Source organism: Poecile atricapillus, chromosome 2 (assembly GCF_030490865.1).
Source record: "Poecile atricapillus isolate bPoeAtr1 chromosome 2, bPoeAtr1.hap1, whole genome shotgun sequence".
Classification (NCBI taxonomy): Eukaryota; Metazoa; Chordata; class Aves; order Passeriformes; family Paridae; genus Poecile; species Poecile atricapillus.
The window spans coordinates 115,305,668-115,321,925 of record NC_081250.1 but is presented as its reverse complement, the minus strand read 5'-3'; the positions used below and the strand labels follow the sequence as shown (position 1 = coordinate 115,321,925).

Below are 16,258 nucleotides of genomic sequence, written 5' to 3'. Positions count from 1 at the left end.
ATTCTAAGTATCCTTTATCAAGAAGAAATTTATTTAGTAATTAAACCATGGAACAATATTTCTCTCTAATTCACATGATGGCTGAAAAATAATTTTGTTCTCTGTGAGGAGGCAGTGTAACAACCAGCTCTCAAATCAGGAGAGCACAGCAACCAGATTATTGCTCAGTACCTCTACATAACTCCCTAAATCCCTAAATCATTACAATTCTCAGTGTTTGCTGACACCCTGTACCACACAGCTGACCTAATATGCTTTTCCATCTTGAACTTCCTTGGTTCTAAGATGAAGCATGCTCCTGATTTGAGAGGATCTGTGCCATGCAAATCATCTTCTCTCACATAAGAAAGAAAGCAAAGAAGAGGAAATGCAGCAATTGCTTTCACAGTACGTTAGTTTTTCTCACAGTGCAGCAATTCTGACATAGGGTTCAGGCCCAATTTAGATGTTAAAATAATGACACAAACAAGAGGAAGCATTTTGAAGCAGAAACACCCTCTTAAAGTTTTATTCTTTTCTGTGTGTATGTGCAGAAGTAGTCACTTCCCAAAATGATCTGCATTTTCAAGCAGGTAATTAGCTCCTACCAGACTTCCACAGTGTTTCAGTGTAAGTTAAACATTTGTTGCCCTGGTTTATGAGACAGAAATAACTGCACAATGGTTGACACTTGTCCTGACTAGAATCTAAATTGTCAATCATATATATCATAGCTAGAGGGTTTCTTAAGCTTTTTCTTCTGAAGGCAGATAAAAGGCTGGATTTGGCTATATTATATTATAGAGTTGTGTTGCTTGCACTTTTTTACATGATTTATACCAAAAGATTGCACCTAAGACTCAATTAGAGTTTTCTGATTGACACTGTAGTTGTGTGTGTATAATTTGCCACTCAGCACCAGTCAGTGCTTTGCTTTTCTACATGAGAACATCTCTTCAAAGCAATGACATTCCTGTCAGACTGACACACTCCCATGGATTATCACAGACCCCTTCATAGCTTTGTGTCTTCTAGCCAGATTTGGGATACACTTTTAAGTTGCTCAGAAATGCTCTGCCTATAGAATCTTAGGTCTTAAAATGAATAATGATCATCATCACCATAATCTGATCTTTTGTTACAACTATAACAAATTTATTCCTATTTAAACATAACGTCCCAAAAAAGAGATGGGGGAAAGACTAAGAGAATGATTTGGCCTGAAAAAACATCTTAATGAAGACTTTGGGAGGAAGACACAGCTCAATTCAAATAAGATGGTAACTGGCAAAAAAAGTGTGTAAGCAATGAATAGTACACAGAACATGCAATGAGGGAGCCAAAAGAATACTCTGATGTCAGAATAGACAGCATTTCAAGAGCAAGATGATTTTCCCTGAATGTGACACTGGACATAGCCCCTTGCCAACAGGAAGTCACTAAGGCTGAGGAAATACTGCTTATTAGCCAAGAAAGCATCTTATTCAGGTTATAATACTTAATGGTATCATTTTCTGCTGGGTAATTATTAATGTTTACAACTTGTAGGTCTTATGACTATTTTATTATTGGGGTCTCACCTGATGATTCAGGGTATGGGCTGTTCAATCTCTAGTCTTTTTACTACATAAATCACTTACTTTCTAAGCAGCACACTGGCAGACAACACTCTTGGGTTAAGACTGTTCCCTTTTTTCACCCAGTAGTGGTAACTTTTTTTCACCCACGCACTACATTGCAGGAGGCATCTTCTTCACTAACTGATAATGAAAACTCTCTACACAATCCAATAAAAGACAGTGTTTCTTTCTATTTCATACTTTTTAACACTTTCTGATTTGAAACAAAGTTCTGAGAGGCTCATTGATTTTGAGATTCAGGAGACACATCTTACTAGAACCTTCTATTTCTACCTCAAAAGATAGCAAAAACCTCTATTGTCTTTGACCTCCTGAATAACAATGCTTACTCACTATTTTTTTCCTTTAGGAGACACCCAAAGGATTTGTTCCACTTCCTTGTCAGGTATCTACACCCTTTTACAAGCCCTCTCTCCTCACGAGAAGGCATATTCTGGGCCTGATTTTGCTGTTTTACAAGTATGTAGGATCAGGTTCATGTCCACTATGTTTTTGAATGACTCTGAAATGACATTTCCTTCAGAGTTAAATACTCACTTCAAAAGAATAAACTTACCCATCCAGACTTCTCCAAACTGACCAGCTCCAAGTTTCTTCACTAATTTAATTGATTCCCGTGGAATTTCCCATGCATCTTTATCCCATGGTTTTTGAGGTTTGGGACTAATACAAGCTTTTTCCAACTTTCTGCATAAACCATCTGATTGCCCTGGTTTTCAAAGAAAAAACAAAATACAAAATACATTATACTCCTGTGCCAAACAACTTGAGACAAACACTGCTTAATTGCACTAACCAGCCCACAATAATGCTCAAAATAACCAGATGTTATGATGAAAATGTAGCCTTTCTGGCTTTAAGTGCCTCTGATATGAAATTTCACATTCAGAGACAAATTTAATAAAAAAGTATCACATGCATCTGGTTGCTGTCAGATTATTAAGGGGTTTTAGCACAATTTGCACCAAGTAAATACAAGATCAGACCTTATTACTGACACTATGTTGATTAAGATCCACATTGGAGTCAGGTTTGGGATCTGTGTTCTGAGTTTGTCATTAAATTTTCTTGCAACATGGTTTCAGAAAGATGTGCATGCAAGCATAAGTAGGTCAACATTATTTTTCCTCCAGACACTGACCAGCTCTAACTTTTATATATATGTATGTTGAATAATTCTCAGGTTTTCCAGATGTGCTGAACAGCCAGCACACATATCTATCTATTCAGAAAATTTTCATGGCCAAGTCCTCAGAATGGCTTTGAAAAATTTCTATGTGATTTTATGTCCTACATTTTTTGTCTTATCTTTATTCCCAGTTACAAGATTAAAAAACTTGTATTTTGGAGGTATCCAGCAGGAGGTCATGCAGAATGAGAAGTCAGTTTTGCAGCTCAAACATAGGTAGACTTATCCCTTCCTCTCCCCCTCTTTATTTTTTAAAATAAATGTATACATTCTATGTGGGTGTAATTTTATTTCTTTGCAGTATATGGAATATTTCTTCCTTTAAAAATAAATAATTAAACAATAATTTACAGGAAAAATAAAATCAATTTCACACTCAACACTAAGTACAAGACAACATTCACAGGTCTATATGTATTTCTGCTGATTATGAATAAAAAATTACTATAATTTTTAATTTAAAAATAAATAATATTTACAGATAAAATGTTTTTTACAATGCAGGTAATTATTATTATGTCTTCACATCACCTTAAGTTTGATGAATTTTATTACAAAGCTAGTCTTCATTTCACAATGTTATGCCACAGAGCAACCAACACTAGATCTGGTTATGGTAACAATACTTGGGTTCCAATCAATTTTACTTTCTTTGATAACATACATGCCCAAGTTATTAATAAAAAAAATAGAGGAAAAAATAAAATTTTTGAGACAAAAGAAGAAATAATTTATTTTCCTTCACAGGAAATAATGGCTGCATTCTATAAAGTAATACCCTAAATGATTTAACTTACTTTGGTAATGTTTGATCATATCATTGATGTTAGGAAAAGTTATTCTTGGAGAGATGTAAAAACCTCCATTGTCTAGACTCCTGATTTTGTAGTGCTTAATAACGTCGCCATGCTCTGGATCATAGTCTCGTATGGAGAGAGAATAGCTGCCTGTGGATAAAGAAGGAATGCTCATTAACAGATAGCAAAAATCTACAGAGCCCACACGTGCACAATTGAGCCTAGGAAAATCACTGATTTGTCTGCTTTTCTTTTTACTCTCTTATTTCCTCAAAAAGAATTTTGCAATCCACAGGAGGAAGTTGGAAAAACCAGCCTTGAACTGGTCACCAAAATGCTTACAGCCACACTTTCTTTTTCAGTCTTATTCTGAACAAACTCGCTTGTTCCATATTCCAGGCAGCTCCACATTCAGTGCCCAGTTCTGCAGAAAAGCTCCCAGCTCAAGTAGAAGTGGCTGGGAGAGCAGGACCAGGGCTGTCACCCTACTCAGGCAGAAGCTGAAACCTGGAGATCAGCATTTTGAAAAAGGAACATGCTAGTTGTCATGGGCCAACTAGCAAAAGGATAGTTTGGAGATGGCTTCAGGCACAGAGGAGGGAGATCAGATCTGTTGATCTGCTATATTTGTTGATCCCAAGGCAGTCCTAGGGAGCCTAACATCATCCTGGATTTAAATTGGGGCAGGAGACCATCTACCTTTAGCTACAGCACTCTGCTTCCTCTACTTGTACAATTCTTGTCCATTTTCAAAGGATAAAAAAGGACCTCATCCCCTTATCTCTCCTCACACATATCCAATGACTCTGGGGGGTACTTTGCCTTACTCTCAGTACTCTATGTAGAATTTAGAACACTTCCCTTGAGAACTTAATTTAGGAGTCCTCAGCTGGTAGCACAATGGCATGGGCCCATTACAAATGACACCTAGTCAAGAACCTGTGGCATTAGAACCAAAAAAATTACCCTGTGGAGAGGCATGACCTGCTAAAATGCTTCACGTGTCTTCCTCTGGAGGATGCAGTGTTACAGCATCCAGCTGGGATATCCATCCAGACTCACAGTCAGTGTCCACAGGCTGGGGCAGAACTTCCCAAGCTCTCCTCAAAGGCTGAAGAGCCTGGAGACTTCACTAAGCTTTTCAGCACAAAGTGCTCCATTTACAGGACAAAATTTTACCAAAAAGCTTTCTGAAAAGAATCCCACTACGCTGTAGAAGTGAAAACCCCCATTGTGCACTAGCTACAGTTTTAAACTTGTAGCAATGGATACAGACCCAATAATGGAAGACTATAGAATGCAGCAGCTACCATTACAGTAACATGTCTTTCAATAAAGAAGTCACAGATATTAAGAGGAGAAAAGATGCCACTTCATTTCCGCTTCTTGTCAGTTTAATCACACACACAACACTTCCCCCCCCCCCCCCCCCCGCCCCCTTATCTCAGATTTGGGTGTTAGCCTGCAACTCTCTTCCCTCTTTTTCTGGTAATTTTCTCATTCTTCTCACTCCTACGGAACTGCAGAAAATTCACACAATAGGATGCACTGCAACTACTCCACACCAAATGCCAATTTTTGTGTAGACTCTCTGCATGTTTTTAACTCTATCTCAATTCCAAAGTACCACCCAAAAACCTACCTTTTAATGTTTCACTTTCTCTTATAAGGAAAGCTCCAGGACCATTTCCAGGAGCCAGGAGTTGTCTTTCAGCATCTTTGCGGGTTATGTCTTTGAAGAACCATCTGAAAAGTATTTCGAAGAGTTAGAACCACCTCTTTCCCCACCCACAAAGGATACACTACCAAGGTAAAGAAGTTTGCCAGAATTTGGAGACTGGGAGAACTTACTCTTCAGTTTCCAGGGTGTTTACTTTTGCTACATAGTTGCTGGGAATGAAACCTTCTTTTCTTGTAGTGAGAGATTTCGCTCTCCACCATTCTCCAGATCTGAAAAACAAAAAAGAGTAGTATTCACATGAAAAGAAAATGATAAATTATTACTTAGGTTCTAGTCTGCTGAGAGCTTTGCCCAGGCTGCAGAGAGAAGCACAATCTTTCCTCTGAAGTCAAGCAACCCGAGTAGCCACTGGTTCCACTGGATCAAACTTTGGTCACTGTTACTGAGGCCAACTGCCAAATCAGGGAACCATAGACTCAAAAATGGTTAGAATGGTTAGAAGGGACCTAAAAGATGATCTCTGTCATGGGCAGGTTCCTTCCATTGCAGCAGGTTGGTCAAAATCCTATCCAACCTGGAATAACTCCATAAAGCATTTGTATTACCACATGTAAGCATACACCCATAGTATAAGTAGGATATCAAAGCATTGCAGAGGGAATTAGATGAGCCCAAAGAAAATCTGCAACACAACAATAGTGTCATACTTACTCCTCAATAACTTTCAGTTTTTCTCCTTTTTTGAAGGACAAGTCCTCTTCATGAATGCCATCATAGGGATACAAAGCTACCACAATGACTCCATGCTCCTCTGCATCTGCAAAAGTAGAAAGACAAAGGCACGCTCACATCACTTTGCAGGCTGACACGGGCACAGCACGCAGCTGTGAGATTTCCATAGAAACATACCTTGACTGACAAACCTCTGTCCTGGTAAGAGCTGTGCTTCTGGATTTGCCTACAATAAAATATGTCTTTAATTAAGCAGTTTTAGATCTTTGTGATGATCTTAAATTACAATTACATATTATACAGTTGCTTTGGTGTCATCTCATGTGTCTTAAAAGGAAATACTCAGATCTTTTCCCACCATTCTTCAAAATATGTAGTATATATAAATACATAAATTATTCATATGACAGTATAAAAATGTATAGATTTTAAATTGAGCAGCTCACATCTTGTGAAGGTGTGGCACAAGCCGTGGGGAGGAAGTTCACAGCTTTGGGACTTCTGCTGAAGAGGCTTTAGGTAGGGCACTTAAGCAGGACAGTTATTACCATGTAGCTGTCATGCTAAAGAACTGCAAGCATGGTTATGCTCTAAGACTGTGCAAGAAAAAAAAACCCACGTAATTTAAAAAAAAAAAAAGGTAGTTTGTGATGTGTGTTCATTGACTGAGAGCACACTGAGTTCACTGTGTCAGGTGGGGAGAGAGGGGAGCAGGGAGCGTTTCACACCTGCGGAGAGCAGGTCCCTGAACAAGGGCAGGCAGGAGACACAGTTTCCTCAGCGTAGTAGAGAAGGCTGGGGGGGAGGGAAAAGGTACGAGTCACGCTGCAAATCAGCAAACCCACCTGGTACCCAGCAGAATTCCCCATCCCAGCACCTTTCCTTCCAATGCCAGGCAGCACACATGGAACATGTTAGCCTGTTCCTCCCTGCTGCTCCCTTCACCGCTGCACCCTGCACTCCCCTCCCAGCCTTAATAATTAATTTATTTATAAATAAATACACACCTCAGGCAAGGCCCAGCAGTGGCCTTCAGTGAGTAAAGCTGACTAGAGGTGGTAAAGAATCACCCATGATTACTTCAGCCTTTAACTGGAATAACCAACACCTGGATCCCATAGCAACTAAAAACCCAATGCTTTAAAAAGTGGATCTAAACTACTTCAGGTTTTCTAATGTCATCTAGCATTCTTCTACAGACATAGTTATATCTACTCAAGCATTGCCAAGTTATTTTTTTTAAGCAGAAAACTAAAACAAACATAAAGTAGCAAACCACCATGTTTTAATTTTTATTCCTCTAGGTATTTATTCATTGAGGGTGAACTGCCCAACACTAAAAGCCCAGTTGTGGATTAATGATAATTTGAATTTTTCCATGCATATGCTTTGGACTGAAATTTAAGTTACGCCAGTCATGCTTTGTTCTTGCTACAGGAATTCTCTCCTGAGACTATCTACTTACTGGCCTTTGCTGTTTATTGGACGTTGGATCCCTCACATAAATAGTTCGTTCAGTTTTACGTACTGGTTGATTCTTCAAATCTAGCCCATCTCCATGCAGATTCTCTTTCCTTTTTGATTTTATACACCCCATATTTCCTGTTGAAATAAAAAAGGTATTAAACAAAATCATTGTGCTGCAAACCAAGCCCTTTCCCATGAAATCATCTGTGCTACACAGTAAAAATGTGCTTCATTTTAATACAAAAAAGTTCATGGGAAAAACAACTGAAGGTTAGGCCCACACACTGATATCTCTTTTCTGTTGCAAAGGAAAGAAATTACCTCATCTCGATCAACAGATGAAATAAACAGTTATTTACCATTTCTTCAGATTTTTTATATTTTCTCCCCATCTACCCTTCCCTGCCCAAACCCCTTGTATCTTTCTGATACTTCTCTGAGCTCTGGAATAGGTATAAGAAAAATGCAATTATTGTAGGGATAACTTTTATCTGTACATTTTAAAGAAAAGACTCTTTTGGAAGACAAAGGAGAACATTCCTGTCCAAATTCTGAGAACTGCAGCTGGAACTAGCAACGCTGGTATCTCCCCACTTCATTTTGCAGATGCCAGTCTAGCAGGGAGCTTTGTTTGATTCAAATCCCTGTCTCACATGAGGCTGATGACTTGTGCAGTCCCAGCTCCATGGCAGACATGCTGCTACTGTGACCTTCAGTAATGCATCTCCTTGTTCACACAGGCGTGTTACAGCAGCCTAAAATAGCCGATGTGTCTGCCAGTGATGGCAAATCACCACACAAGGATTTCCTTTTCAGCATAATTTAGAAGGCTAATCCTTCTCTCAGGATGTGCATCCATGCTAAATCAGATGAGATACAGCTGTTAGCATCTGCATGACTGGAACCTGACTGCTAATCCTGTGATACAATTACATACCACTCCAGCAAATATATATACAACATTATCTCTACAATCCTCCCTCTGAGGAGAGTAATTATACTTACTCTTCAAAGAATCCACTATGAATGCTTTTCAACTCTCTCCTTCCTTCCTCTCTCCCTCCTTTCAGGTCAATGCTCTAATGCTAGGTTCACAGTCACATTTTCCCTTGCAGGCACACAGTCTCACTCCCCCCCTGCCCTAATTAATCTTTAAAGCCAGTTCTTTGAAGAACAATGTAAAACCTAAAATAAGAGCTCGGTGCAAATATAGGCTGAAGTAAACAAACACAGCTGGAGAAGCTAAGCAGATTGTGAGACTCTCATCCCACTTTTACCTTCATCTCTAGAATAGAAAAGGCTCATGGTAGTGAAGAGGTGAAGTAGAAGTGTCCTTTGGCAGACACAACTGTTTCAATGGGATGGGGCCTTGCAGCTACAAAAATTAACCAGATTAATCTGGGTTCATATTAAGACTCATACTTTTGTAACAATACCTATGATAATCACAATCCTAACAAAAATAAACCAAGGCAACAAGCAGTCCCACATGGCAAGTCTCAAATTCCAACATCACCTTCATTCAATGTCCTATCCTGCCACTGAGGAAGCACTCCATAATAACATAATGGCACTGCCCTATCCACATGGAGTGTCTTCTTCTAAATATGACAGGAGGATACTTCCTCTCCTACCATTTCTGCAAATTATCTGTCACCTATTGCCAACACATCTTGGATGTCCATAAGATTTCAGCAGTGATCTGTGATCCTGCTTTAAAGCAGTGTTAGAACCCATTGCTCCCCTTCTTGTCTTCTCTTGAACTAAAAATAAAAGGAATCCTACAGAAAATCAATAAGCACTGATCAGGCAGAAAATAAGTTTTCTCGTCTTGAGTGCCAACATTTCAGTGTTTCCACACTTATTTGAAATCACTGGAGCACATTTTCATGGAGGAGCTTCCCTTTGAAGCAAACATCTTTAATGCTTAATTTTAAAGCTTTAATTTTTATAATGCTCAGCTCCATACGGGTTACATACTAGCTGTTTTGCAATACTGAGAAGGATTTTCTAATTTATTTTATTTATTTATAACTGTGGGTATGTACATGACTCTTGTTCTGTCATTAATGGTTCATAGGAAATTTCTGTACACCCATGGGCAGACCAGGGTGTTCGCAAACTCACCCCAGACATCAGGAAGGCCAGTGTTTAATTACCTGCTGTATCTGCAAGATCAGGTATTTATCCACTTAAGTTCTAACCTTTTTGCTCTTGAATAGTTCTGCTTCTACAGAACAAACAGCTGAAGTGGAGGGCATGAAGTAATTTGATCTAAGTTGTCAGCCAAAAATCCCTTTCCCTATTCCTGTAAGAAAGCTGAGCACATCTTTAGAGACTGCAGCATGCCCAGTGTCAGTGTAAACTCAGAGAAAAGCATTTTTTACTCAGATTTTTTTCTGCAGCTGAAAGCACATGAACAGCTGTAAGTTAAACCTGCTGTGAGGCTGTGCTGATAAGCTCAAGGTTGGCACTTGCTCATGACAGTAACAACTGATCAGTAATAACTATGTAGAGGTGCTTTGAAATCACACAGAAGTTTACTTGATGTCATGTGAAATCACACAAATACAGTTTGTGAGACCACCCTTGTGATGGATTCAAACAAAGAAAAGATCCTGAGCCTCATCATGAAGCACTGTTTTTTCTGGGTTCTTTTCCTCATAGAGATGGAAGTCCACAGTCCCCACAGGATTTAGCATGAGCAAAAAGCCCCAGCAGTCAATGCTGAAGCCCCACAGCTGGTTCAAGGGGGTTACTGCCCTTTTTTACTCCAGTATAGCTCCAAGAATTGAACATTTAGTAGGAGCCAGCTGATAACAAGGGTTGACCCAAAGGTGAGCCCCACACTGCATTCTCCCAAAGCAATCCCATTCTTGCACTCCAATTCTGCTCCATAACACAGATTACAGCTTGGCATGAGGGCAACTGCTCCAGGAGTGGGATGCTGACCTAAGTAAAATGACAGTGCAGGGAGCAGTGTATAAATAAATACAACATTTCACTTGCTGTAAATGTTTATTTGCCTAGCGCTCTGTTGCTGTGTCACAAGGAAGTGTTTTGTGCAGATAGAAAGAGAATACAGTAGGAAAAGAGCAATACAGAGAGCCCAGCATCATTACAAACCAAACTCCATTATTCTTTATCAGAGATAAAAATAATTTATCCATCAGAGAAAATGCTGCCAGTCGCTACTCAGATGTTTCCCATTCCAACAGTTCTGCAATACAGGAGACACTACTTCCTATTCATGCTTTTCATTTATTGTCCTGTCCACATCTCTAGACATGGAAGATAAACACTGAATTGAAAGAAATTCTACCTAACATGGCTGCTAATCTTTATAAATAGATAACTAAAAAAGTAACAGCTTCTCTTTTAACAGAGAGCATACTGTAGTTCATGGCTAAAAGGTAAACACAAGAACTTAGGATAACAGCTGCAGCAAGGTGACAAGAACCTAGGTTCAGGTACCCTCCAAAAAGCCGCAGGAGTATCCATAGGAGCTACACAGAGCCTCTGCAGCAGGTTTTTTTCCAAGACACTGATTTTGATGTCTACATTTGCCTTGAATTTTCCCTCTGAATCCCCTACCTCATCTTACTACTACAGCACTTGGGTCTTAGTTCCGAAACGGTTTGGGAGGAGTAGAAGTCAGAAACTAATGAAGCATTCTTCCAGGGCTAATAGCTGCTGTCTGTCCCCAAAACAGAATTGCTTTATATGCCTTTTTCTACAGTTCCAGCAAAGTAATGTGTCTAAAGACACAAGACTTCCTGCTGCAAGCAGTCAAGTTTCATCTGACCATCACCTGTCGATCCACCACCATCAGCAGCATTTGGGGCTTCACTTTGTCCCAGTGCTCACCCTTTGTATCATCTAAAAAGGCGATCTCATTTTTTTGTTTTGTGTTCATAACCATTCTCTTCCTTGTGATTTTGTTACATACAACATATATGGTGCATATTAGAAATAATTTCCTAAAAAACCTACTTGACATGTCTGGTCTTTTCTTGATCAAAGTCACGTCCTCATGGCAATGATTCTCAAATCTTCGTAAGATTATACTTCGGCTTTTCCAATAATAAAGCAACTTTCAAAATAATTAGAACTACAACACTGAGCATACGAGCTCTATTTTATCAAAGAAGTATGTATTTTATCCAAAAAATGTCTGTTTTTGAAAAGGTCAGTAATCATGTAGCTAAACACCAATTGTCTCTATGGCTTAGGGTTTTAACAGACATATACATATGCATTTTAACAGGTACATAAATAAAATAAATTTGTATTAAATTGAGTACGAAGAGTAAACTCTTAATTTAAACCACAAATTTCTCATGCAAAAGAATAAGAAAACAATATTACAACCCCCAACCTACTCTGCGTCTTGAATATTGCTTTATATTTAAACTTCTGAATCGAAGAACAGGAAGCAAGTGTTTACATCTATATATAAAAACACAACTGGTTTCCCACCTGGAGCTTTAAAGGGGGGTTAGAGAGCAGAGGAGTAAATAGTTTTATTTTAATACCTGTTTCAAAACTTGAAAACAGTAACATTGCCCTCCTCTGTGTTAGATGTTTCACTCAGGCCTTTAATGCCAGTTGGTTTGCTGCTACCTCACAATATTTAGTCAGAGGTAACACAGTGATCCTTTATCAGATCTCCTGAACTCCTGTGCATTCACTCAAGGTCAAGGCAGAAGTGCCTCAAAACTCAGAGTGATCAACTTAAATTAAAACTGCTGGGGAGGAAGGACTGTAAACCTGCTCTGCTCAAGAACACAAACACCTGCTTTCTTAGAAGCTCATCCCATATTCTATGTCACTTCAATCAACTTTTCAAATTTATAATTCTGTGAAAAGAATTTTAAGGAATCTTAAATGTTGTAAAGATGTTAATGTTTTAATGATTAAATGTTGTAAAGGACTTAATTTACCTTAACCTCCAGTGCTTACTTTCATTTTATGTTGATCTACTTCCACATCATCTGTGCTACCCAAGTGTTTCAAGGATCTCCTTTATCTCTGTTACTTGGACTACGAGGAGGACTGTTTCTGGGAAACCTAGGTTCATTTCTGACCCATCATCACATGGCAAAGCAACTGCCAAGGAATCCAGAGCAGGAGTTTAACTAGAGGTGGTAAAGTTCAGCAATGGCTTATCAATACTGATCTACACGTATTTGTGCCGGTGAAGATTTGCTGCTAGACCACAGTGAGAATGAGAGTGACAAAAATAAATTATCTGTGGCTGGGAGCAATATGAAAGCATCAACTGGAGAGCAACTGAAGAGAAGTTGTTTTCTGCTCCTCACTGGTCTCAGAAGTTGTTATATTTAAGCTGGTTCAGCCTTATACCTAAAATTCACCATATATATCTACAGCTATATATTGGTTTAATAATATAAAATATTATCATATTTTAGATACACGTAGATACACATTTCAATTTTACTGTAAGCCCTGACTTTCTGATAACTTTCATCAAATTAGATGCATGCAAATGCAGAAATCTGGGGTCAGCTTTCATTTCATGCTTGTTTCACTTCCTACATCTTGTTCTTGCACTGGTGACTAGCTAGGGGAACTTAAACAGTTTCTTCCTCCCTTGCCTTTCTGCTAAAATGGTTCTGTGCGTCTCAGTCAATCCTTGCTGCGTGTATTTTAATATCTTTTTAAATTTAGCTTATTTCTGTAGGTCTGGATGACCTCATCTCTGTGTCCCCCAGATGGAATTTATCCCTTATATGATACATATAAGCATGGGCACGGACATACACAGGCACAAGTCACCATGTGCTCCCTGCAATGCTTATAGAAAGGAGCACAGATAACCTGAATCTACTCCGTGGTAGCTATGGCAGACTTGCCTTGTGTTGACTTCCACTGCTCCTCAGCTGTGGGAAGCCGTAGTCCAACTGCCAGCATTTAAAAGAAAATGGAAAAATAGTGGGGGAATTATTTTAACTGCCTCAATCTTCTTTGTGGAAAAGGTGAGACAAATTTGAAGTAATATTTTGACATACATATATATATATATATAAACGGGCGAAGAAGAGAAACAAGTTAATCCCCAGTACAGCTAACATTACTGTGGTGGAAAAGTATGCAACAAGCACTTTACTGTAAAATTTCCTCATACCTGGTCTCACTTAAGTCAATCCCTCAAATTTTCCAAGGGTGCATGTATGTCAGAGCAAGACAACATAGCCATCTAGTTTATCAACCATGATTAGAGCAAAGGACTACAAGTTACTCTGGGAAAGACAGAGCTGTTCTAGGCAGCACAATCACATTGTACAAGCTCAGAAGTGAGTTTGCCATGATCCGCTTTTAGAAAGATTAATGGGCGATGGGGGGAAGAACAAAATATGATTGCTGAAAGGTTTCAGAACCTCATTCCACTTGGCTTGGAAGCTGTCAAGTAAGTCCCAGTCTTAAAAATGTTTTGGAGACCGTAACAGCATTTAGGCCTTCATTCTCGTGGGAGATTAGGAAGACGTCACATCTCTTTCAGCCTCTCTTCTAGATTTTAAAGACCAAACCCTCTCACTTTTTTCCACTTCCACTGGTTACTCTAGCAGTCATTCTCTACATCTGTTCATTTTGAACCTATCCCTCTTAAGTACAGGAGGCTGGAGCTGCCCAGGTGTTTCAAGATGATTTTCAGCAATGCCTTGAATCAATTAGTATTGCTATTTCCTCCATCTACTGAAATACATCACTCAATAAATCCCAGAAATTAATTTATGATTTTCACACTCTCATCATTGGCCTTTCATAATCATATGGCCATCCAATAAGACTTCCAGGTTTATATCACTTTTCATAACAACAAACTATTGTCACAGCAGACTTTCCTATCTCCTGTGGCATTATCTTACATCCTGATATTAAATTTCTCCCCACTGTTTTCCCAGACTATTCATTATGCATGGTATTCTCAGCCACCTGTGTGTTTCTAATACCTCTTAATATCACAGGGGGCCCCATATTTTTTCATTGCAAATGAAAGTACTTTTTAAAAGTCTCAATGTAATGCTAATGTAACACCAGGAAACAGAAAGTGGTCCTGCTAAGAGACTGGTAGTTCCTGTCTGCTGCACTTCCCCCTGTTCCACTTCTTTCACAATTCCTTCCTCAGCAATTAAGACCAAGACAAATTCTACTTTGTCCATGCTAGCTCAGATTATTTTTATGCTTTCCTATATCAGTTACAGAAAGTATGACCCTACCACATGCTCCCAAACACCTGCATTCCTACTACACTCATACACCTATCACATTTCTACTTCCTCTGCAACAGGGCTCAGTTTTGAGCCCTGCACCAGTATTTCTGTTTCTCCTCTTCAGAGCCCTGATTCCCAACAGAAATGCACAAATACCTCAGTCCAACTAAAACAATCTGGGTTGGCAGACACCTTCCCTGAATCCTTTACCAATGTGACTACTGTTCTCAATGAAATTCTCACCTCCCTTGTTTGGTGTCCTGATTTTCTTTCCCACAATTGCCTTCGTACTGAAATGAGGGGTTAGGACTCTGCAATATTCATACCTCAAGTCCACTTCCTTAAAATAAAAATTCAAGTTACAACAGGGCCAAACTGTTATACAGCTTGCCACACAGCTATATTGGAAGTGGACTGTGGATTAGGATCAATAGAATGGTTTGGGTTGGAAGGGAACTGCAAGACCACCTAGTTCCAAGCCCCCCACTGTGAACAAGGACACCCTCCACTAGACCAAGTGGAGCCCCATCCAACTTGGCCTTGAACATTTACAGGGATAGAGCAGCCACAGCTTGTCCGGGCAACCTGTGTCTCAGTTGCCCCCACAGTACAGAATTTCTTCCTAGTATCTAATCTAAACCTGCTCTCTGTCAGTTTAAAGTCATTCCCCCATGTCCAGTCATTCCATGCCCTTATAAAAAGTCCCTCTCCAGCTCTCTTGTGGGCCCCCTATAGGTACTGGAAAGCTGCTCCCTGGAGCTTTCTCTTCTCCAGGCTGAACATCCCCACTTCACTCAGCCTGCCTTCACAGGACAGGAGGAGTCATTCAGCAAAAATTCCACAACAGCTGACACAAGAACTGAAAACTTTTGGTGAGATAAAATATCTGGAGTTTCTGACTGATGCTGTATTGATGTATTTCTGGAAATGGCAGACCCATTCTGAGCAGCAATATCATATCATATATCATACCATATATCATATAAATATTTTTTCCTATACTCCCTATTTATTTTTTTTTTTTCTTACTAGATGAGGCTCTTTAGTGATGCACTAATCAACACGAACTAACATATAACACATTGCTATACTAAATGGCAAATAAGTGACTTAAGTTATTGCATCTCAAACTTCCAATAGGAAGGAGTGCTTTGGTAAAACTAATCCTATCAAAGTAAGCATTTTTCTATATTCAAATGGCACTTTCCACCCTTTTCCTGCCTTGCCTTTAAGTGTCCAGGGAGAGAGTAACTTTATCCAGTGCTTGGCTAAAATACAGACTCTTTGCTCATAAATGATAGCATAGCACATATCATCACAGTTGATGACATGAAAGGTAGCTCTAACAGGGGTGGGAAGCTTTGGGCAAGAAAAAAAAATCTTCTATTTTTCTGTAAATTCTCTACAGTTTTGTCCAGATTAATTAAAATCTTGGTTTCATGCAGGAATTTTGGCAGTGGTTTAAAAAAAACACATTAAAGTAAATAAAAACCAGCAAGAAACACTGAAAATAATGTCACTCTGGTAGTATAATGATG

General features: G+C 39.1%; 1 protein-coding gene across 2 annotated transcripts in view; it reads right to left on the bottom strand.

Moving 5' to 3' along the window:
- LYN (LYN proto-oncogene, Src family tyrosine kinase) overlaps nucleotides 1-16,258 on the bottom strand; it is a 50,180-nt gene that overhangs the window by 21,174 nt on the left and 12,748 nt on the right. The window contains exons 2-8 of one of the 2 annotated variants that reach the window (XM_058832824.1): nucleotides 7,547-7,620; nucleotides 6,196-6,244; nucleotides 5,998-6,103; nucleotides 5,457-5,555; nucleotides 5,248-5,351; nucleotides 3,606-3,755; nucleotides 2,176-2,328 (exon numbers count right to left, since the gene is read on the bottom strand). In XM_058832824.1, the coding sequence (XP_058688807.1) occupies nucleotides 2,176-2,328; nucleotides 3,606-3,755; nucleotides 5,248-5,351; nucleotides 5,457-5,555; nucleotides 5,998-6,103; nucleotides 6,196-6,244; nucleotides 7,547-7,615 (730 nt within the window). In that variant the 5' untranslated portion in view covers nucleotides 7,616-7,620. Of the gene's footprint in view, nucleotides 1-2,175; nucleotides 2,329-3,605; nucleotides 3,756-5,247; nucleotides 5,352-5,456; nucleotides 5,556-5,997; nucleotides 6,104-6,195; nucleotides 6,245-7,483; nucleotides 7,621-16,258 lie in introns of both variants that reach the window. The other variant, XM_058832823.1, reaches the window with a different exon arrangement.